This window comes from Heterocephalus glaber, unplaced genomic scaffold, assembly GCF_053883595.1.
Source record: "Heterocephalus glaber isolate CG9 unplaced genomic scaffold, H.glaber_assembly_v1.0 deba00000347, whole genome shotgun sequence".
NCBI lineage: Eukaryota > Metazoa > Chordata > Mammalia > Rodentia > Bathyergidae > Heterocephalus > Heterocephalus glaber.
The window spans coordinates 46,610,924-46,633,940 of record NW_028258143.1 but is presented as its reverse complement, the minus strand read 5'-3'; the positions used below and the strand labels follow the sequence as shown (position 1 = coordinate 46,633,940).

General features: G+C 33.0%; 1 protein-coding gene and 1 pseudogene across 5 annotated transcripts in view; both read left to right on the top strand.

The window, feature by feature from the left end:
- The window catches only part of Scn7a (sodium voltage-gated channel alpha subunit 7), an 86,876-nt gene extending 64,971 nt beyond the window's left edge, over positions 1–21,905 (top strand). For all 5 annotated transcript variants that reach the window (XM_087199876.1, XM_087199873.1, XM_013076927.3 and 2 more), the window contains 9 exons: positions 1,104–1,255; positions 5,165–5,338; positions 7,148–7,255; positions 11,066–11,344; positions 12,092–12,145; positions 12,750–12,887; positions 14,706–14,810; positions 15,203–15,473; positions 18,428–21,905. In XM_087199876.1, coding sequence (XP_087056002.1) covers positions 1,104–1,255; positions 5,165–5,338; positions 7,148–7,255; positions 11,066–11,344; positions 12,092–12,145; positions 12,750–12,887; positions 14,706–14,810; positions 15,203–15,473; positions 18,428–19,494 — 2,348 coding nt within the window. In that variant the 3' untranslated portion in view covers positions 19,495–21,905. The remainder of the gene's footprint in view (positions 1–1,103; positions 1,256–5,164; positions 5,339–7,147; positions 7,256–11,065; positions 11,345–12,091; positions 12,146–12,749; positions 12,888–14,705; positions 14,811–15,202; positions 15,474–18,427) is intronic.
- Positions 11,451–11,562, top strand: LOC147829948 (U2 spliceosomal RNA; annotated as a pseudogene).
- Positions 21,906–23,017: the final 1,112 nt, after the last annotated feature.

Genomic DNA, 23,017 nt, shown 5'->3' with positions numbered 1-23,017 from the left:
TTGGGGTTAATATTTTAAATATTCATTATGAAAGGCATCATATACCTTTCATAGGAAAGCAAATTATAACAGCAAGATATTTATATATTTTATATGAATGTCAAAAATGCAATATATGGCTCTAGGCAATTTATACACTAAATATATACCATACACCTCTCAATGAGTTGGTTTCCAAGTGAAATTAACAAATTAATGCAAGGTTAGACATTTTAAATTACTGTAAAGTCATCAAAATGATAACTGCTAAGTGCTCCATCCATTTCCTGTCTTCAAAATAAGCATCTGTACTCAGAAGTTTAAATTCTAGAACATGTATCATCAATGGCAAAGGAATAAATATATCTTATAGTTTCTGAGTGGAAGTGCATCATTTGACACTAATAAAAAACTAAAATGTTAGTTTTTGACTGTACAGTCTCCCCTATCCATTTCTTCATTTTCTGATGTTAATCACTCCCTTATCCAGCACGCATTTTCTTTCACTAACCCCTTGGGCCAGAAGGCAGAGTTCAACTACATAAATATCCCCTTGACCCACAAAGTATTTCAACATTCATGTCATTCCCTTAAATTTTCTCAGTCAAATTTCCCATTTCCATGCCACTTGAGGACTAGAATCAAAGCAACTCATTTGATTTAATATTATGCCTCTTAACATTTTCTAAGCATTTAGTTTTTAAATGGGAATGGCTGTGATGGCAAATGAATTATGGGAGAGGAATTTTCAAGGATTGTATCAAAATGAAACACTGGAGATTCATATGATTGTACCCCTTTTTTGTTTGTTTTGGTAAAAGTGAGGGATTAGTTCTGTTCTCAGACTGTTCTACACATTCAAGGGGTATCATTCCTGCCATTTTCAATTTAGTTCTTCCTATTACTGTCAAACTCACAAATGAAATTCTTCTCCTCAGGGACTACAGTCATAGTAGAGGTAAAAATCAAATGTTATAAATCTCAGACCACTTACAATATAATATATAAATAAACGAGTTCTGAAACATAACTTCTAAGTCGTATTTTTATAGTAAAAACCTGGAAATGTTGATTTTTTCATGACTTTTCTAGAGTTTTGTTTTTAATGTTTTCATTCTTGACAGATCGTAGGAGATCTTCACTTGGTCAAATAAGTAAAGAATACAAGAAAGGGAAAATTTGGCAGAATATAAGGAAAACCTGCTGTAAAATAGTGGAAAACAGTTGGTTCAAATGTTTCATTGGCCTTGTCACTCTGCTCAGCACTGGAGCTCTGGTAAGTGAGCCATCCGGGTGAGTAGTACTTTTACAGGGACAACTGTGTCATAACTGTTAATTCATAAAGTCACCTTGCCAGATTACTTTTCTCAGAATACTTAGTATAGCATCAGGTATCATATTCTATGGTTTTAGTTTCAGAAACTCTATGCTATACTTTCTTAGAATGTGTATACGCATCATTAAATATTAAATGTTATGTTAATATTAAATTTCATAATAAAGAAATATATAACCTTAAAATAAATGAATTATGATTGGAAATAGAATGAAATTAGATACCTGATTCTTCTGATTTTTATGAAGTTTTACTTATAAAACCATTTAATCATTTGGACATGCAAACTTCTATATTGTGTTGGTGCTTTGTTGTCTATTCAATAAGAAAAAGGAAGTGTTACATGTATTTTTTTACACAGATGTTTTAAGCAGGGTTATTCATGAAAAATACTGAAAACATCCTACATGTTATTCAATGAGTTAATAATTAAGTAAGTGGTAGTACATTCCTACTACAGAATAAAACTTAGCAATAATAAAGAATGAACGAGGGATAGACAAGATGACCTAAACAGATCTAAGTGCATTATGATGAATGAAAAAAGTACATCTCAGGCTATAGCTCATTGTTTTCTGCAAATGTTTGAAATGTTTTGCAATGTATAACTATTTTTAAAAAATTCCTTGTTATATAACTTTATTTAGAAAACACTCTCAAAATACCCAAATTTTAGATTCAAAGAATATATTAGTCATTGTCAGGATAATTGGCCAGTGTGGCAGGTTCAGATGTAAATTAACAAGAAACATTGGTCTTGTTATAATAAGAGAGTTTTAAAATTTGACTGTACAGTAATTACATAACTCTATACTTGGGATAAAATGACATGGAATCACACAAACAAAGATCAGGAAAATAATGTTAATTTTTTAAAAATAAAAGCTGAACAAAATCTCATATGATTTTAAGTGCTTATATTTATATATATATTTATCCCTAAACATAAAAATCTTAATTCTGTAGGAATATTATACAGATTTCTTCACATGGACTTATTGTATTCACAAGGTTATTCACTAAGAGACTTATTTTAACAACAAAGATTAAGTGAGATAAGTAAGAGTTCATGATAGGTGAGTAGTAAAATACACTAGATTACAATCACCCAATTGAATACTGCACAGCTATTTTGAAAAGATAAGAGTTAAGGGGCTGAGGATTTAGCTCAGTGGTTCCCCAAACTGCCTCGCAAGCGCGAGGTCCCGAGTTCGATCCCCCGGTACCAAAAAAAAAAAAAAAAAGATGAGTTGACTGCAGACTGATACTGCAATGCTTCCAGATATGGCAGAGTGAAAAAAAGAAACACCTAGCATGACTTACTGTGCATAGCGTCCTGCCTTTCACTTAGGCAAGCAAGAAAATTGTAATGGCTAGTGAATTTTTGTACATTTCATTAAAGAATATCAGAGAAGGATGCACCAGAACTAGTTATCGTGAGATACAGAACAGGGATGAAGTCATGGTTGGGAACTAGACTTTGCACGGTATTTGAAAATGTTTTAAAATAAGCATTCTCATACATACTGAAGACATCATGGGTGTCCAGCATGAATGATATTTAGAAAGCCAATGCACTTGTGTAACTACTACTTGGACTGGTAAGTAGAACATATCCAGAAGTCCAGAACCATACTTTAAGCCCTCACAGGTACTTCCCCACTACACATGGGAAGCCAGTATTTGTACTTCAAATGCCACAGCTAAGTTTCACTCATGTTTTATTTGCTATTTCTTCCTCCTCCCATTTTGTGTAGCATCCTACTTCCTCAGGATGGTCAAGGTTAATTATCTTTGCTAGTTCTTTTCTTACCAGTGTACTGGCATATGAAGTTGAAAACTGATCAGATGATATCTTGATTTTAATTTTAGTGAAAAATATGCTGTGTCTACTAATATACTCTTCTGGGTGCCTCTGAATTCATATTTCCAGGAGCTTAGAGAATGAGAAGCACAAATACCCAAAATCAGAATTGTAATGAGCTTCACGCAGACTCTTTCTCTGTCATAGATTCTTCCAGAAGCATGCTATCTTTATATGACTCAAATGAAAAGATGACTGTTTTAGAACATTTTCTTGCATCAGGCCTTACAGAAAAATAACAGTCCTCGGCATCAGTGGATGAATAGGCCAGATTAGTATTCTCAAGTTTGAAATTTTGTCTTCAAACCTGAAGAAGCTCACAAAGTATTGTCTTCTTTCTTTCCTACTTTATTTTCTTCCTTGTTTCTCTCCTTCATTTCTTTCTTTTCCTTCCTTCCTTCTTTCCTTTCTCTCTTTCTTTCTTTCTTTCTTTCTTTTGGGTATGAAGTTCATTATCTAGAAACCATCTAGAAAACCTATTTCTTGTTCATAAAGTCTGATTCATTCCTGTTTCACTGATGCATGACTTCATGGCAACATAGTTGGCTATTTATCCAGCTCTCTATCCCCTTTGGTGCAGCCTGTGGTAGACTGAATAACAGTTTCTAAATATGTCCATATCATATCCACCAGAACTTGCAAATATTTTGCAAATACTTGTATGGCAAAAGGTTCTTTGCAGATGTGGTTAAGTTAAAGATTTTGAGGTGGGGAGATTTTCTGGGTTATTCAGATAGACCTGTTCTAATCATAATAGTTCTTGCAAAATATATGCAACAGTCAAAATTGAAAGTAAAGGTAATAAGAGCATATATGCAGAGATTGGATTGAGGTGTCTTGAGGGGAAGGAAGATAATACAAGCCAAGGAATACTGACAGCCAGTAAAAACTGAGAAAGAAATGGATTCTCTCTTCAGACACACACACACACACTCACTCACACACACAATAAGCTCTCCTACCACTTTGACTTTAGCCCCAAACAACTGACTTCTGGTTTCTGATCTTACGATTTGTAAGAGTATGTATTTGTGTCATTCTCAGACACTAAATTTGGGGTAATCTGTTGCAGCAGCAATAGGAGAGTACTACACAGACCCCTTAGGATTCACTTCTACACATAACCTTGCTTCCTTCCAGTACACATTGCTACATTCCACATAGGTCCCTGGTGCTCTACCAAACTAACTGCTCCCAAGGTATTAATTTCTGTACTTCTGTGGCTACCTTACAGAGAGAGTTGACTGGTTATACTATTGGTAACCAGGAAGAGCGATGGAAGTAGTTCCTGAAGAGGTGTTTAGGACATCTTCCTAATTGAAGGCTTCTACATGGTTCTCAATCCACACCAGATTCCATTTGATCTTCCAGAGAGCAGCACCACAGGGTTCCACTCTGCCTGTATACCAGTCATTGAGGGGGTTCCCTTTAGGAATGGAAATCTTGCCTTATGCATGAAATGTGTTTTTTTTTTCTGACCAGAGGCAATTCTACAGAGCAAGTTTAGATTGTGTGTTATTAGGCAACACTCATAGTCATTGTGGAATAGGTAGAATTTGGTAGTTATTAGGAGTTGACTGCAATATTTGATATGTTCTTGAAAAGTTTGTGTCTTTTTATTTGTGGTGTATAATTATGTCATTTGTTGTTTCTATTGGGGCCATCTGGTCTATGTTTAGTGATACAGTAAAAGTTAAAAAACATTTTAAACTGTCATGTCATTTGCTGTTTTAACAAAGTGTAAAATTATCCCACTATGATTTAATTTTCTAAATCTCCTTTTGGCTCCGTTAATTTGGGGAATATTTTGATGACTTGTTACTTTGTGCATGCAGATTTGTACTAGTAATATAACTCCTTTATGACACGGCTCTCTATCTCTATATATACGTTTTGTCTAATTGGAAACAGAATATAATTCCTTTCTAGGTCAAAGAGTTTTTAGAAATTTCATGTATGCTTACCCTTACATTTTTTACCAATAGGCTTTTGAAGATATATATATTGACCAGCGGAAGACCATTAAAATCTTACTAGAATATGCTGACATGATCTTCACTTACATCTTCATTCTGGAAATGCTTCTGAAGTGGATGGCATATGGGTTTAAAGCCTATTTCTCTAATGCCTGGTATAGGCTGGACTTCATGGTTGTTATTGTACGTATTCTTAAAGAAAAAGTCTAAAGGCTAATTGATTTATTCTTAATCTTTCACTTACTTATGGCTCCCTTCCCCCTCTCCATATGTATTTTATCCATTCTACGTTTGTCTTATTCTAAATTTTTTTAAGTTTAGCTCTATACCCTTGAATTACTGCAAAGTCATCTGTGAAAACACTGCTAACACAGTAGGTTTGTTTCACAATATCCTGAAAATATCTGCACCCTAAAATCTTAACCTCTATTGGATTGAATTTTAACTAAAACATTTACAATTAGGTAATTTATCCTAACCATTACTAATGTCCAGTTTATTGAAGTTTCTCATTTCTCATTTCCACAAAACAACAAGAGTGACCAATGCAAAATGGATGGCAGCTTTTCCCCTTCTCTCCTTGGAACCCTCTAATAATTACCCCATCTCACTCAGAGCAAAGGCTGCAGTCTTCTCAACTGGACAGCTGCAAACCTCCACATCATCTAACCTTATCTCCTATTCCTCTCCATTCCCCCTGCCACCCCACCCCTGTGTATATACTGATTCACCAGCACTGACCTTGAAGCACCTCAAACAAGCCAAAGGTACTTTCATTTTAGTGCCTTTGTACTTAATCTTCCTTCTGCCTGGAAGTTTGCTGGTATTTATTTCCTAGTTGAAGTGAATCCTGGGAACTTTATCTCAATGCCTTATTTAAAACTGCAACCTTGTGCTTGCTGCGGCAGCACATATACTAAAACTGCAGCTTCTTTAATACTCCTTTCCCTTCCTCTTTTTTTTTCTTCATATTGATAACTATTATTAATGTTATATAATTTATTTTGACTATTGTTTGTCTTCTTCCACTAAAGGATAAGTTCTGTTAGGGCAGAATTTTTTCTCAGTTTTTTTCTCTCTTTTATCTCCCGTGCCTTGATGATTTTTGTTGAATGAAAAAATGGCTCCTTATTTTATAAATAATGATGATAGCCCCTCAGTCTATAATTAATTGCTTTGAAATAGTGACCTCGTCTTCTAAATTAATTCTTGAAAATTCCCCTCTACTACAGTCAAACCTCACTGTCCCCAAAACTCACCGTCTTGTTTCCTAGCCATTGTCCATTTGGGTCCACATCAGTCAATAGCTCTATAAATGATTCCCACATTTCAAAGCCTACTTCAAGACCAGTATAAAATAAAATATGAAAAATGTTCACATTTGTTGAGCTAAAAATATAGAAAATATGAAGTTACAACAAAAATTAATCATGGCTCTAATACCTTGTACAATCTCAATTAACACTTATAAATCTTTAATCATTGTATGCATGAGTATCTATTTTAAAAATCATTTTAGTATATGATTATACTTTTTAAATTTGTTCTTTTGATTTATTAATATACATATCTTTCTTGATGCCTTACCTCTGACCTCCTATTTTGTATTTTGTCCTTACAATAGTTATATATAAATGTATATCTGAATATATTTCAAAACAAGTTTTAATGAATACATTGTATACCATTACTGTATTGTAAATACTCATGTCTTTTTAAATCCAATTTCAGACTTTAAAAGGATATAAATATTAATCCAATCTAAAACTAGATGTTCATCTCAATAACATATGTTCTTTATCATTTTAAAATACTACTGTTTCTTCTTTCTAAGTGATTTTAATACAAAATGATTTATTAAGACATTTTGAGATATGTATCAAAATATATTGCTAGCCTTGACTATATTTTTATAATAAATGCAAACTTTATTTTATATATTATTTCCATTAAGATTATCATATTAACTCTTTTTAAAAAATATATGTACAGGTGTTTTGTCTTAGCCTGATAGGTAAAACTCAAGAAGATCTAAAACCACTTGCTTCCATTAAATTCCTTCGGGCACTCAGAGTTCTATCACAGTTTGAAAGAATGAAGGTAAGACAAAGTTTCTAAACTAATCCATGGATTTTTTTGGAATTACTAAATTTTCATACACTAGAAGCTTTGCTGTCTTCACATTTCTACCTTCAACAATATTTGTACAACAAAAACCTTATATTCTTCATAAAAGTAGATGGGAATGGATATGTTAGGCTTTTTAACATTTTAGGTCTCATTGCTCAAAAGATATGAAAACTATAAAGATAAGCAAAGGGAAAATAATAAGAAAGAGAATATAATGTGAAAAATAGTACCTTTCTAACCCATATTGATAGAATGAAGTCTTCCTTTAAAACGATAACTGTCAGAAAATAAACCTTTCATCAGGTAAGCAACTATTTAAATTTATAAGAATATTTTACACAGTAAGTAGATATTTACTGGATGAAAACAATGTTTGAGTTAAAATAAATTTACTTTTTCTGAAGTCAAGCATCACACATTGTGTATTCTAATCTTCTTTCCATCACTCTCACTATAGCTTTTTCTGCCCAAGGTGGAGAAAGGTAATACTTCTAGTCACACCAAATACCCACTGTTTAAACTTTTGAATCTATAATGGAAATGCCATATGGCTCAATAGAAAAAATAGTCTAAGATCAGCACAGTAGTATAAATACTGTATGTAGATGTACACTGATCAGTTATATGCAGAAATGGAAGAAAAAGTCTAATTTTACCTTTTTTCGTACTCATCCATATTTTATAGTTTTGTTTACATAGATTATTTTACATAATTCTTTTGGCAGGTATCATCTAATATCACATAGTCAATGTTATGGAAGGACTGAGTAAAGAAATTATTTCTCTTTAAAAATTTAATGTCTCTGTAGTTTATACATTGTATGCTACATTTAAGCTGCCATTTATTAATAAGCCATAACTTTTAAATTCTATTTGGTAAAATTTTTTTAATCTCAAAATTTGACTGATTCATATAAATTCAAACTATAAGTTGCTTAGAATATGTATTTTAATGAAATATTCCAAATTATAATAGTGCCACATTTAAATCATATGTGCATACATATATGCTTATATAAGAACATGTACACATAGGTAAATTAATTGTATATATTTTTAAATATACTATGCTAAGTATACATGCACTTATACTGAGTATATAGTTGATTTTTTGTAGTTCATGTGACTTTGCATTTGATTCATTATAAAAGAATTTAAGCCTGATTAATCTATTTCCCAGATTCATTTGATTTGCTGGATTTGAGAGAGAAATATTTTTATTATGGTGTAAATACATCAAGACTCCACTATTATAAACCTAGAGAACAAAAATTTAAGGGAGTGATTATAATTTATACTATAACTTCTGAAACATATTTTAACACATCATCTAAAAACTGGCAACATTCAAGAGTGCTTTTTAAACAAAATAAGTTGGAAAACTAGCTGAAAAAGAGAAAGTTGCTGACAAGATCTCTAAGACTAGGGTTAAGATGATGAAACAGCTTAATTTCTAGGAAAAATACAGTTTAATGATAGGAAAACTTCATAGAATAGCCTATGACTAGAAACTACAGAAAGCCTTTTGGCTCAAAACACACACACACACACACACACACACACAATCTGAGTGCAGCTAAATAAACTATTGTAACAAATATTATAAGATGATTCTAAATTTTTTCTCTCATAAGTTTTGATATACAGGTGAAGAGAGTGTGAAGTACCCCAAGTTGTCCCCATGTTAGAGAGAAGCTTCCCTCCATAACATTTGGTGTGTTATGTGCATTAGAAAGACAATGAGATACTGAGCCATGAGCTCAAGGTCAGCAAAACAGTAGACAAGGTCAAGTCATAGTCTAGTCCATGCCAGAAATCTCATCTCAACCTCTGAAAATTCCATGGTTAAATTGTTCTTGCAGATGCATCACTAAGCTACACATTTACAAAACTCATGTTTCATACACTTAATAAATCTTAGGTGCTCTTTACTGCAAAAATATTTGTGTCAACCATCCCCACTTCTGTGTTATCACACAGACTTTTCTGATGGACTTGGTGGCTGGTTTTTTTTTTTTTAGTTCTTTTATTGGTACATTTTAGGTATACAATTCATTTACATTTATCATTGGGTGTTTGTACCCATACATGAGGTATCTTGGTTCTTATTTTTTCTCATTACCTGTGCACCCTTCACCCCTCCACCCTTCCCTATTTACATAGACATCATTTCCATTTTTTTTCTTTTCTCATAGTTTTTCCTTTCCCTCCTTTCCTTTCCCCTTCCCCTCCCTTCACCCCTTCATCTTTGGACAGTTTTTCCTATTTCAAATTATCAGTTATTCATTTTAATCATTTTAACCCTTGTTTACACTATCAGTTTCTCACACTAGAGAAACTATTCGGTATTTACACATGTGTGTCCTATTTATTTCATTCAAGAGTATGGCCTTGATATGCATCCATTCAGCTATAAATGACTCTAGTTTTTCATTCTTTATGGCTGAGTAGTACTCCATTTTATGAAAAAAACCACATTTTCTTTATCCAGTTTCCAGTTAATGGGCATTTGGGCTTCTTCCAATCTTTAGCTATTACAAACTGTGCCACTATGAACATGGGTGCACATATATCACGGTGGTATGATTCTTTTAATTCTTTTGGGAAGATACCCAGCAGGGGAATAGCTGGGTCAAGTGGGACCTGTAGTGGTTGCACCGGTCTGCACTCCCATGGTGGCTGTTTTTTACAGCAGAAGAATCAATGGGCCTCTCAAAGCATATAAATTATCAACAAAGAACCTCTGCCCTCATTTTGCAACTATAACAAAGTGGTTGAAAGAACAATGAAAAATATTCACTTAGGGACGGAAAATTATGACATATAAACAAGAAAGTACAGGCAAAATATTATTTAGTAATGGTTGAGGAAAAAGTTAGAAAGGTAAAAAAAGGAGAATAAATGATGCCTCAGAAAAGTGGAAATAAAATGCATAAACACTATGACAAGGAAATGGCAGGTATTGAAAATATTCTATTGGATAGACCAACTAGTTTCTTTTGCCATAACAGCTTTAGTGGAGTAATGAGTAAAATACCAAAATGATAAAGGGAGTTAAAGAAATGACTACAGGCTATTGCTGGTAGTCAAGTTTAGGTGGTAGATTCAGCTTCCAAATCCCTCATTCTGGAATTACTTCTTAGTGGTAAAAAAAAAAAAAGGCCCATCGCTCATTGTGGAGGTATGAAACTTTGCATATTACAACTGATCTTTCAGTCTCCTCCCTGAAGCAGTCTCCTCCCATCACTTTTTTTATGGTACAATCTCTTGATCTTTCATTTTTCATATCACTCTTTCCTTTTCTTCTTTGAATGTTTATCCTCCCTAAGGTTGGAGTCAACGCAGTTGTTGTCCCACCTCTTCTTATTTTACATCTTTTCCAGATCATGTCACACACACACTCACACACACACACACACACACACACACACAATCTTCAACATTTCTGGCATAATACAGAAACTCAGTAAACAAATATCAAATCAGTAAATTAAAATTTTGTTCCAGTATTTATATTGATGAGCTTTGTTGCTTTTTAAATGATTTCTAGTTCAAAGATTTTGAGAGTATCTGGATTTTAATGTGTGCTTTTATTGCTAAAAATTGAATTGCTGTTTAGATTATTCCACTACCGGCATGTGGGCTATTCAGTCTTTAGATACCCCTGCTTCATTTTTCAATATAACATTATATCAAGTAGCATTTTCAATTTGGTCAGATATTAAAATAGTTTCACATTTCTTATCTAAAGTTTGCATATTCACTTTTTTTGTATGCTAGGTGGTTGTGAGAGCTTTGATAAAAACAACTCTACCCACTTGGAATGTGTTTCTGGTCTGCTTTATGATCTGGCTGAGTTTTAGTATCATGGGAGTAGAGTTATTTGCCGGCAAGTTCTATGCATGCCTTGATCAACCAAATGGAGAAAGGTTTTCTGTGTCTGAAGTATGGAATATAACTCAATGTGAAAGGCTTATGTATAATGAATCCTTGTCATGGAAGAATGCAAAAATGAACTTTGACAACGTTGGAAATGGTTTCCTTTCTCTGCTTCAAGTAGTAAGTACATTTTCTTGAAGTTTTTTTTTTTTAGGTCAATTATATATTAATTCATAATGTAGGCTGAACATAAAGAACCAAGTATAGATGATTCAAAAATTTGATTATCGCTTCTCAGCCTTTTGGCTAAGATCAAGTGTAAAAATTTGATTATAACATATTTTAGCAATTAGTAATTAATAGATAGTAGTTGTTGCACATACTATACTAGGCTTCTCTGGAGAGACTTACATGAAACAGTCCCCATCCTGCGGAGGTGAAGGCAGCACTACCAGAGGAAATAATAAGTGCTAGCCAAAGCTGCTTCCAACACTACTGTTCAGGAAGTTGGTCCAAACAGGGTTACTACTCTTTATTAATTTGATGCTTTGAGGAATGTCTACTCAGCGACACAGTATCTAAGATATGAAGACATGGGCCATTCTCCTCTTATTGAGCCAACAGAAAAGCACATATAAATGGTTACAAATAACTGACACTTGAAAGCATGTACTTATTTACCATTTATCTATTTTCTTCTTTCATTCTTTTTCTATTTAACTATTTTTAAATATTGTGTTATTAATTATAAATAAAATAAGTAAAATTATTAACAGTATAACAGAAACATGTTAAATACCTCAATTATGTAGTATATTGAATTTTGCAAGCCTTACTATCAAATTTTTTAAGTATTAAAAACAAATTGAATTTTCTTTTTTGTCACAAAAGTAGGTTTTCACAAAATTAAACGTCTTTTTTTTATAGGCAACATTTAATGGATGGATCGATATTATGTACTCAGCAGTTGACTCTGTTGGTGTAAGTACAATATAGTTTAAAATGCACTGTTAAAGCCCAAGCAATTCAAACACACAACACATGTGGTATTTGTAGAAATTAAATACATTTCAGAGTGAGTATTTCATAGGCAATGAAATCTTTGCAGGAAGATATACAATGATTGATACCCAGTAAACACATGTGAAGGATTATCTTTCTTTTTTTTTTTTTTTGGTACTGGGGATCGAACCTGGGACCTTGCACTTGTAAGGCAGGCACTGGAACCACTAAACTAAATCCCCGGCAGGATTATCATTTTTATAACAAGAAGTTAACCGATGAAATCAATTTTAAAATAAAAATAGAAGTAATATTCTTTCACCAAAAACAGAGACAAAAACATTAATTTAAGTAGCACTGTTTGGTTTTCTTTTAATCTTTCTTTCTTAAAAAAAAATCATATATTAGTCTTATATTAATTACTGCACATTAGCTACACAGAAGAATAGATTTCTTTGGGTACATTCAGACTTACATATCACATACTTTGATAATCAGATCTTTTTGTCATAAAATGATTTATAATATAAATCTTATGTTTTAAAAAGTTGTAATCAATGATTATTTTAAAATTCATTTTTAGGTAGAAATGCAGCCTAATTTTGAAAACAACCTCTACATGCATTTTTACTTTATTGCTTTTGTTATCTTTGGATTATTTCTCCCTCTGAGTATGCTGATTGCTGTTATTATTACTAACTTCAACAAGCATAAAATAAAGATAAGTATAAATATCCTTTGTTTGTTCATAAATGCCTGAAAAAAAATCTCACACATTTTTACAAATGCCCTCTTTCAAGTAATTGGTTTAGAATTTACCTCAATGGCATTTTTTGGTGGTGTGTATCGAACACAATAATTGTTGCTGTTCTTCCGTATTGTCAAGTACTGCTAAAGTATTCATTCTCATATTGCTTTCAATGTCTAAAATATGCACAGTGAAGTTTGAACATTAATACATACTTGTGTTTCTATATGTATATTTTATATTTATAAATTTATTTATAAATATAATATACATTTTATCTATATTTATAAATATATAAATATTTATTTTATAAATAATTATTTATAAATATTTTATAAATAATGATATGAAAAGAAATGAATAGTATTTTTGTATATCTACACAAATATGTGAAGACTGGAAGAAGGATAATACTCTTTTACTCTGATACATTAGAAGCCTTCAGAGTCGTAAGCAGCAGAAACATATGTCTACATTAGAGTAGCACTTTCTGCTTGAAGTAGAGTCATAAATTCTAGCTGGACCTAAATAGGAGTGCTTAAACTCAATGTTATGGAACGTAGAGACACTTAGCCACAATTTGGTACCATTTCTGTGTATTGGTGCCATTTGTGCACAATTGTAACTCCTTGGGCTTCCACAAATGCAAAGGGCTCCAACGATATCCACCACTTTTATGTCTTATGAAGGGACCGGCTCTCTATGAGGTTTAGGAATGCCTTCCCCCAAATCAAAAGAAATAGTAACTGTGAAATTCCACCTCCAACATATCATTAAATGTTATTCACGTGCAAAAAAATATAGCATAATACAGTAGTCTGCTAATGAGGTGGGAGAGGGCGAAATGATTAGATGTGGTTTTGATCTAATTCTTCAGCTTCCTGAGCAGGTCAGCCCAGTGTGGTGACATCCTAGGTTTACTTCTGGGCTTCTCATTGGTTATCCCTGTCAGTTTTAAGTGAATGGATTCTAACTTAGGCATCAACAATTCCTAATTTCTAGCTTAACATGTCATTATTACTTTATATTTTTTGTACAAGATACTAAAATTAGCATTAGAATGACAAAAATGAATGAGCCCTAGAAGGTGCAAACTGAAGGTACTTTTGGAATAATAAAAATATCTTCTTACAGGGTTTATCAAATAAAGCAATATATGAACATGTAAAAAATAAATACTTTCCTGAATAGGGTGGTACATTCTGTAATCCCAATAATCTGGGAGCCTGAAGTAGGAGAATTGCAAGCTTGATCCCAGCCTGGGGAAATGATTTAGCAAGACCCTGTCTTGAAATAAAGTTTTATAAAGGGCTGGGAATGTAGGTCAGTGCAAAGGCCCTTGGTTCAAACCCTAATGCTGCAAAAACAAACCAAAAATTGAGCAATTCTATTTGTTCCTGTTTATTAACAGGTACAAATAAATTTAACCTTTGTCTATTGAGTTCAGTTCTTCTCAGTTAATTTTTTCAGATATCCCCCATTGTATGTTTGTCTTCTGTAAGAAAAGGAAAGACATAATAGACTAAATATTATAAATAGGGGTGACTGCCTAGAGGAAAGTACATCAAAAGATTGTTGAACAGCACTCATTACTGATTAGTATTCCATGTCTGTTTTATACGCATTTTTGTCCAGAACATGAGTCATGGTCACACATGATTTAGACCATTGCAGTTAAACCTTCTGAAAAGAATTATATTAATAACTGTCAACTTTTCTTAAGTGCATATTAATAAAAAGGAAAGTTTGGATTAAAAGTGATTTTAATGTCTTTTTCTTTCATTTGTATACCAGGGAGTCTCCAATATCTTTATAACTGCAAAACAGAAGAAACAATATCATGGACTAAAGAGGCTGATGTATGAAGATTCTCAAAAACAAATACCTCGTCCAATAGTAAGAAAATGTGTAGATGTTTTTTGAAGCTTTAATAAGTTCTTTTACTTTATTTTACAAATAAAATGTATTTTAAAATATCTTCAGTGCTTTTGACATTTATAAAATATGTTCCTCCACAAAGATTTTAATGGTCATTTTTTGCTCTAACATTGTTTTATGTTACAATTATTAACATACTTTAATTATATAAAATTGTAATATTTCCACACATGCATATGTTTTGTATTTGCCATGTCCATCCACCCTTGTTTTTACTATATGGGTTTACTTGGTAAAAACTTACACCCTCACGTATGTTTATTTTAGGGAAAGTTATAGACTCTGATGACTATATGTATGAATGTACGTCTTGTTATTAATGGTGCCACACTTGTTTTCTTTACCCATAGAACATGTTCCAAGGCTTCATTTTTGACTTGGTAACAAACCGAGTTTTTAATGCCATCATCATGGTTCTTATCTGTCTCCAAGCAATGATCATGATGATAGAAAGTGATGACCAGAGTCTACAAATGGATCTTGCTCTCTACTGGATTAACGCAACATTTGTTATGCTATATACTGTAGAATGTATACTGAAGCTCATCTCCTTCCACTGTTACTATTTCACCATTGTGTGGAACATTTTGGATTTTATGGTGGTCATTTTCTCCATCACAGGTAAGATTTTGTTCAGTCCAATTTTCATTTATATTCATATTAATTCAGCCAAAGTTATTAATATCACTTCAGATATAGTCTCTTAGCTAAACAGGTAGAGACCTTTTTCATTTCAATCAGGAATGCTTCACATTTTTTTCATTCACACATGTGCATAAGGATAGGAATGCTAAAAATATATATTTCTTAAACTAATAGAATATACTTTATGTCACAAACCACAAGATAAATGCTTAATTACCCTTCAATATATAATGTAAATTCATTTCTAGGATAACAGTAGAAGGATCTTTATATCTTAGAATGATTTAACCTTTGAAACTCACTATTCCTTCCCTCTAATTGTCCAAAGCTATATAAAACAACACTGGAGTTTTAGGTTGTAATTCATTTGTCCCTAGTTTTCTCTTACTTGGGAGAGCTCACTCTTTTATTTAAGAAATATATTTAATTATTTTCTTTGTGCACAGATGTTATACTATATGGAAGGAATACAGTAGTTACTTGGGTGTGGTGGTACATACCGGTAATCCCAGTGCTCTGGAGGCCAAGGCAGGAGGATCATAAGTTTAAACCAAGCTTGTGCAACTTAGAGAGACCCTGTTTCAAAATAAAAAATCAAAAAGGCCCAAGTTCAACCCCCGGTACCAAAAATCAATCAATCAATCAATCAGTCAATCAATCAAAAAGGGACAGGATATATTTCAATACAAAGGTCCTGGGTTCAATCCCAAGTATGCTTCCTAACAATAAACAAAACAAAACAAAAATACCAGTGGTAAACAAGATAGGGATAATTCCTGCATATACATAGTTTAAATCTATTAAAGGACACAAATAATTAGAGTATATTTTAATGCTGTGTTGTTAGAGTTATGCTAAAGGAAGTACAGGGTGCTACAGCAGCATAACAGGCAGCGGCATCCACTCAACTAGTAGACATCAGAGCAAATTTTGTGTAAGAAGAAAAATTTAAACAAAGACCTATTGTATAAGGAGGTAGCCAAGCAAAGAATTTGGATCAAAGTGTTTCTGAAGACAGGAGTTTCTTTATTGTCTGCTTCCCCATAACACATATCTAGTTGCAAGGTTTGTTTTCATGGGGACAATATTTAAGAGATAATTATGTCGGGCACTATTCTATGATTGAGCAGTGGGAAAGGTAGATTATCTGTCTAGTTGTGTTTCTAGAAAATTCATTCATTCAGTGGATAAGTGAAGTAATGCAACCATCTATTGAAAAGTTTATGAAGCTTGATTGTGAAGAAAATACCAACAGGAAGGGGCTGAGAGAAAGAAAACAGGAATTTCAAAACTAAAGAGCCCTATGAGATTGAAGTAGGAGTTCCTTATTCAGAAAAATTTTAAGGAGAAAATATAGACAGAAAGAAAGCTATTTGAATTTGAGATTTTATAGATCAGGTATTGTGTCAATAATAGGGTCATAGATGTGGTTGGCAAATGTGAAACGGTGAAGATTATGAAGGTTGAGAATGTCAGGAATAAAGAAGTTGGACTTTGGATGGATTATTGATGGTAGATGCTGAGGTAAAACAAGAAGAAAACTGCTGAAGTCTTCGATGTGTATAAATGAAGTGGAATGAGTAGATCCTAGAGCCAAGGAATGGTAGGAAATGGAATAGTTGAATGACATGATTCATAAAGTGCCAGAAATTTATTTATTTTTGTTCATTAAAGTGGTGCAAATAAGAAGTATCTGGAATTCTCATTGGAAAGAAAAAAAAAAAAACTTATTCATCTTTCTTCCTTGAGAAACACGGAGTTGGGGAGACTAAGCTGCCTGTGCTTGAAATTGTCACATTGGGGCATAATGTCATCATTCGGCTTCAGATAAGAAGGGGAGTTTAAAAGTCAAGTGGTGAGAATATTGGGAGTTTGTTTACATTAAGTGAGAATATTTCCTGCACAACTGAGGAGTTTTGAAGATATAGATGAAATGAAAATTTGAGTCGGCATGGAAAATTCACTAGAGCACTCTAAAGAAGGTGGATGTGGAAAAAACCCACAAAGAATGTCATCTTAGGCAGTGACCAAGTTTGACAGAAATATGTGGCATGACACTTCCTGTCAGCAAACATGCCCTCTCCTTAGAAGGTCCGTGGAATTTTCCCATCCTCCACCTTTTCAACCCAAAGTGAACCATCCCTAGGTTCTAAGGAAAATCTCACTTCCTTCATATTTAAAGCTCCTGAGAAAGAAATGCCACTTAGGAAACAAATGAATTAAAGCACAAATTATGAGTCACTGAATGCCAAACATTTTTGTAATTACATTTAACAATTCAGTTTTTCTACCTTGCTTTGTAATGTTTTTAACTAGCCATCACTAGTTACTAGATTATAAAGTCTTTGAGGCAGAAATCATGTTATTCATGTTGGCATATTTTCATGATGCCTTTATAAGGCACTCAATATAAGTTTGAATTCTTGTTGATTTTTTTTTGTAGGTTTTTTTTTTTCCGGTACCTGAGATTGAAGTCAGGACCTTTCGCTTGCCAGGCAGGCACTAAGCCACTGGAATTCCTGATCCAACAGGAATCAGAAAACAAACAAACTTATGACTATGGTCCTATATTATACTTTCAAGTCATCTGTAATTCCTGAAGTACTTGATCTGCAATATTCCCAAGATACAGTACAGAAGAAATTCTTTCTAAATTTTGCTAGATACCTGACATTGATACAATTGGTATTTCACTAACCTAAACATCCAATAAACTGTTAAATAGGAGGTATTAATAGAAATTAATAGGGCTGGGGATTTAGCTCAGGGGTTCCGCTGCCTTCCTCGCAAGGGCAAAGTCCTGAGTTCGATCCCCAGTACCAAAAAAAAATTAATAAAATCTATAAACAACCACTTAAGTATAAAATAACACATTCCTCTAAATACCATTGCACATGGATAATTTTCTTGACTCTTTTCTCTTTACCCAGGACTATTTCTGCCTATGACAGTGGGACACTACTTGGTTCCCCCTTCACTTGTGCAACTGATACTTCTCTCTCGCATCATCCACATCCTGCGTCTTGGGAAAGGACCAAAGGTGTTCCATGATCTGATGGTCCCTTTGATGCTGTCTCTCCCAGCCCTGTTGAACATCAGTCTTCTAATCTTCCTAGTCATGTTTATCTATGCCATTTTTGGAATGTACAACTTTGCCTATGTTAAAAAAGAAGCTGGAATTAATGACGTGTCCAATTTTGAAACATTTGGCAGCAGTATGATTTGTCTTTTTCAAGTTACAATATTTGCAGGTTGGGATGGAATGCTTAATGCAATTTTCAACAGTAAATGGTCTGACTGTGATCCTGATAAAATTAACCCTGGGACTCAGGTTAGAGGAGATTGTGGTAACCCTTCTGTTGGGATTTTCTATTTTGTCAGTTACATTTTCATAATATGGCTGATCATTGTTAATATGTATATCGTTATGGTCAAGGAAGTTTTAAATATTGTTTCTAAGAAAAAAACTAGGACCTTGAGTGAAGATGATTTTAGGAAATTCTTTCAGGTATGGAAGAGATTTGATCCTGATAGGACCCAGTACATAGATTCCAGCCAGCTTTCAGATTTCGCAGCTGCTCTTGATCCTCCTCTTTTCTTGGCAAAACCAAACAAGGGACAGCTTGTGGCTATGGATCTTCCCATGGCTGTTGGTGACAGAATTCATTGCCTTGATATCTTACTTGCTTTCACAAAAAGAGTTGTGGGAAAAGATGCAGGGATGGAGAAAATCCTTTCAGAGATAGAATCAGCGTTTGCATTAGCCAACCCTTTTAAAATCACATATGAACCAATCACAACTACTTTGAAACGAAAACAAGAGGCAATTTCAGCAACCATCATTCAACGTGCTTATAAAAATTACCGCTCACGGCAAAATGACAAAAATACATCAGATATTTCTACATTGGATGGTGATCAAGATGCCCAAGGTACTAAAGAAGGTGTCTGTCTTGACAAAACTAAGGAAAAGTCATCTATTCAAAATCAGATCTAATCCCAGTTATCACCTTTCTATTTTCTTTATGGATCTCCAGAGTTTTAAAAGCTTAAGTAACAAAACAACAATCAGAGGAAGAGTACAGATATGATCAGTTGCTTACAACCAATGAAAATTAAGCTTGTGGTCACAAATCTCCATACCAAACTCATGTTTTTAACCTTATATTCAGCCCAACTAATCTATTGGGAAAGATGATGAATTAATATTGCTGCAGTTTGTTAAAGTAGGTTGAATTTGCCATATGGCAATCTAATACTTTTCTATCTGCCTTATTTGATGTAAGCCTCTTCTCAAGGATTGGGGGAAATGGTAGTAAAGATTATGACCAGAAGAGGTTTCTTCATATATTTTATGTAAAATGTAATAGGTTTCAAATCAACACTACCAGGGCTCAGTTGCAAATGAAGATTTTCTTAATGTGAGATGGTGGTTAAGAAATAGTGAAAGGCTATAGGTCACTAAATCATGAGCTTGCCTAAAGGAATACCAACTGGGGGAAGGGAGAGGGTAGTTCTTTAGAAAGTGCCTTTGAGATCAATCACAGAGACTTTCGGGCTGATTAAAAACTGTTTGAAAAAGATCAAAGCCCTATTTTAAAATTTTGTTCCTGTTTTCTTTCTTTCTTTCTTTCTTTTCTTTCTCTTTCTGTCTCTTTCTTCCTTTCTTTCTTCCTTTCTTTTTCTTTCTTCTTTTTTTCTCCACCTCCCCTTCCTTCCCTCCTTCCTTCCCTCATCCTCTGTTCCTTCCTCCTTCCTTCCTTTCTTCCTTCTTTCTTTCCTTCCTTCCTTCTCCCATCCTCTCTTTCCTTCTCCTCCCTCATCTTTCCTTCTCCTCTTCTTCCTCCTCCTCTTCCTTTTCCTCCTGCTCTCCCTCCTCTTTTGTCTATTTTTTTTTCCTGGTGGTGGAAATTAGTGTTTCATTGTTCATGGGCTCCTGGGTTCTTATCTCTTTGGCTAGTTCTACATATGCTCTAAATCTACAACATGATGGATGTAGATTCATACAATAGGAAATATAGGAAATATAAATAAAACTACAGCTATGGCCTACACTTTCCTTATTATCTTCTCATTTACACACTTAAAAATGTATTCATTTACTAAAATTACATAGTAAATAATATGTTAATAGATCTAAGCTTTACCTCATTATAAAATTCATATATTTTTACCATTTATTTATAATATAACATTGAGTATATAAACTATGACAAGTGCATGTTAAAATGAATTAGCAGAATTGACAGCTACTAGTATATCTAAGGATTTTCACAGTATCTTGACCTTTAATTGGGAACCTGTAGCCACTTCAAAGTACTTTCCATTGTACTTTGTGTTTCTTAGAATTTAGAGGCAAAAATGAACATTCAAACTATAAAGACTGAATTAGGAGATAAAAGTGTAAGTTCTTATTTTATTTTATTTTATTATTATTTTTTGGTACTGGAGATTGAACTCAGGTCCTTGTGCTTGCACAGCAGACAGCAAAACCACTGAGCTAAATCCCCAACCCATTTTTATTTTCTTCTTTTATAACATCAGTATTTACTACTTAGGTTTTACTTATTCATTTACCTTTCTAAGTTTTGTGATTATATCTCATCATATATAAGTAACACGTAAAGTGCATTATATTTGAGAAACTTTACGACCCTAAACATTAGTTTTCACATTTGAAATTATTTTTTTAAGTTGGCCACAAATACTTGTCCTTTGATTTATTCACCAAAGTATTATCATTCATATTTACGTAGTCTGAGAATCTGATGTTTACTCCATTTGTATAAAAATTGATTTCAATGTGCCTACAAAGTCCTAAAGGATTAAAATATAAAATGTATACTGTTTACTTAAATAAGTCAAATACATTGTATGGCATTCCATTCACTTACATATCAGTAACTGTATTTTATTATGAATGCATGGTCTTGAGCCTTAAGTATTATAATCTATTTTTGATCCTCAGAAATACAGTAACCTTACCAAGATGCCTTTGGGGAATCCCATAAATAAATGCATATTCAGACTTTTGGGGTTTTTTTCTCTCCTATAAATGTTCCTTTCTTTCTCTTTTTTCTTCATGCAATGAAGACAGAAAAGATTCAGTGTTAATTTGGTGATGTGGTGACATCTGGTGCTTTATCTAAGCTTTCCAGTTTTCTATTTCTTGGGAATGTCTTAAGATAGAAACTGCTTCAGATACTTAAACTAAATCATAACATGCTTCTATAGACTTCATAAAGACCACAGATTGACTTTAATTTGAAAACAATTGCTTTTGTTTGTAAAATATATTTGCCATTAACTTTCCAAAAACTGTATAAAGATTTATTTTTAACAAAATAATGCAATATATTCTACTTTTTAGATACTATGAAAAATAATAAATACAGTATGTTAACCATACTAAGCTATGTTTGTTTTTCTCTTTCAATTTGGTCATTCAGGTTGGCAGCTTTGTATAGTATAGCAGAATTTTAAAAAATACTTTGCACAAAATTTATTCATTCAGACTCAAAATTAAGACTTGAAACACTTAGGCTTCTTTTAAATCACTTAACTTTGTAAAGTAAATGTTAGTGAGCTCATTGGGTGGCCCTATACATTGACAAAATGTAAAAATCAATTATTAGAATTATAATTACAGTTTTTCTATATATCATGCAGTGTTATTAAAAATTTTCCTTAAGAAGATAATACTGAATTAAATTTATTAGTATGCTATTATTTATCAATTTCTGCTTCACAGTATTATTTCAGATTTATTAATATAATATACTTGAGGTGGTTTTAAAGATAATCTTAATAATTTCCATTTATTGAGCTGACTTAACACCCTGCCCTGTACTAAGTATTTATTATGCATGAAACAGTAATAACTCTCAACTTATAGAACAATAAACAATAAGCTTAGAAAGGTTATGAGCTTTTATATGGCACACAACTTAATGACAAGGCTAGGACACTAGCCACATTTAGTTCCTGAGGCTTGGTGTCCTCTATCTCCTCTCTCTTCCCCACCCTCACCCTGGCCTTGCAGAGAATTTAGAAGTAGAGAGCATTCCTGAAAAGAGAAAAGGCAAAAAGGATACAAGAAGAGAAACTTTCAACATTTAGTAGGTGCTAACTGAGGCCAACTCCAAGCCTATCCACACACAAAGATAAATCTGAGATTTAAAAGATTACTACTAGGAGAAAACAGAACTATGCAGCTTATTATAATATATGATAATTTTTATACTACTGGTATAAATTGTAATAAACATAAAGGAAGGAATGATGGAAATTAAAGATGAATTTAGTAAAGTGAGCCCCTGAATATAAAGGCAAATTTTAACAATTAGAGAAGAAGGTAACTCTATTCAATGCAGTGGCACTTGAATTTTTATATGAATTTATGATCAGCCTGTCAAATTATGTAAAAAAGGAAACAGGATTTTGATAAGGCTCACTTGAGTTTGCAGTTTGTTTGAAGATTATTTCTATGTTAGCAATAATGTGTCTTCTGAATCATTAAT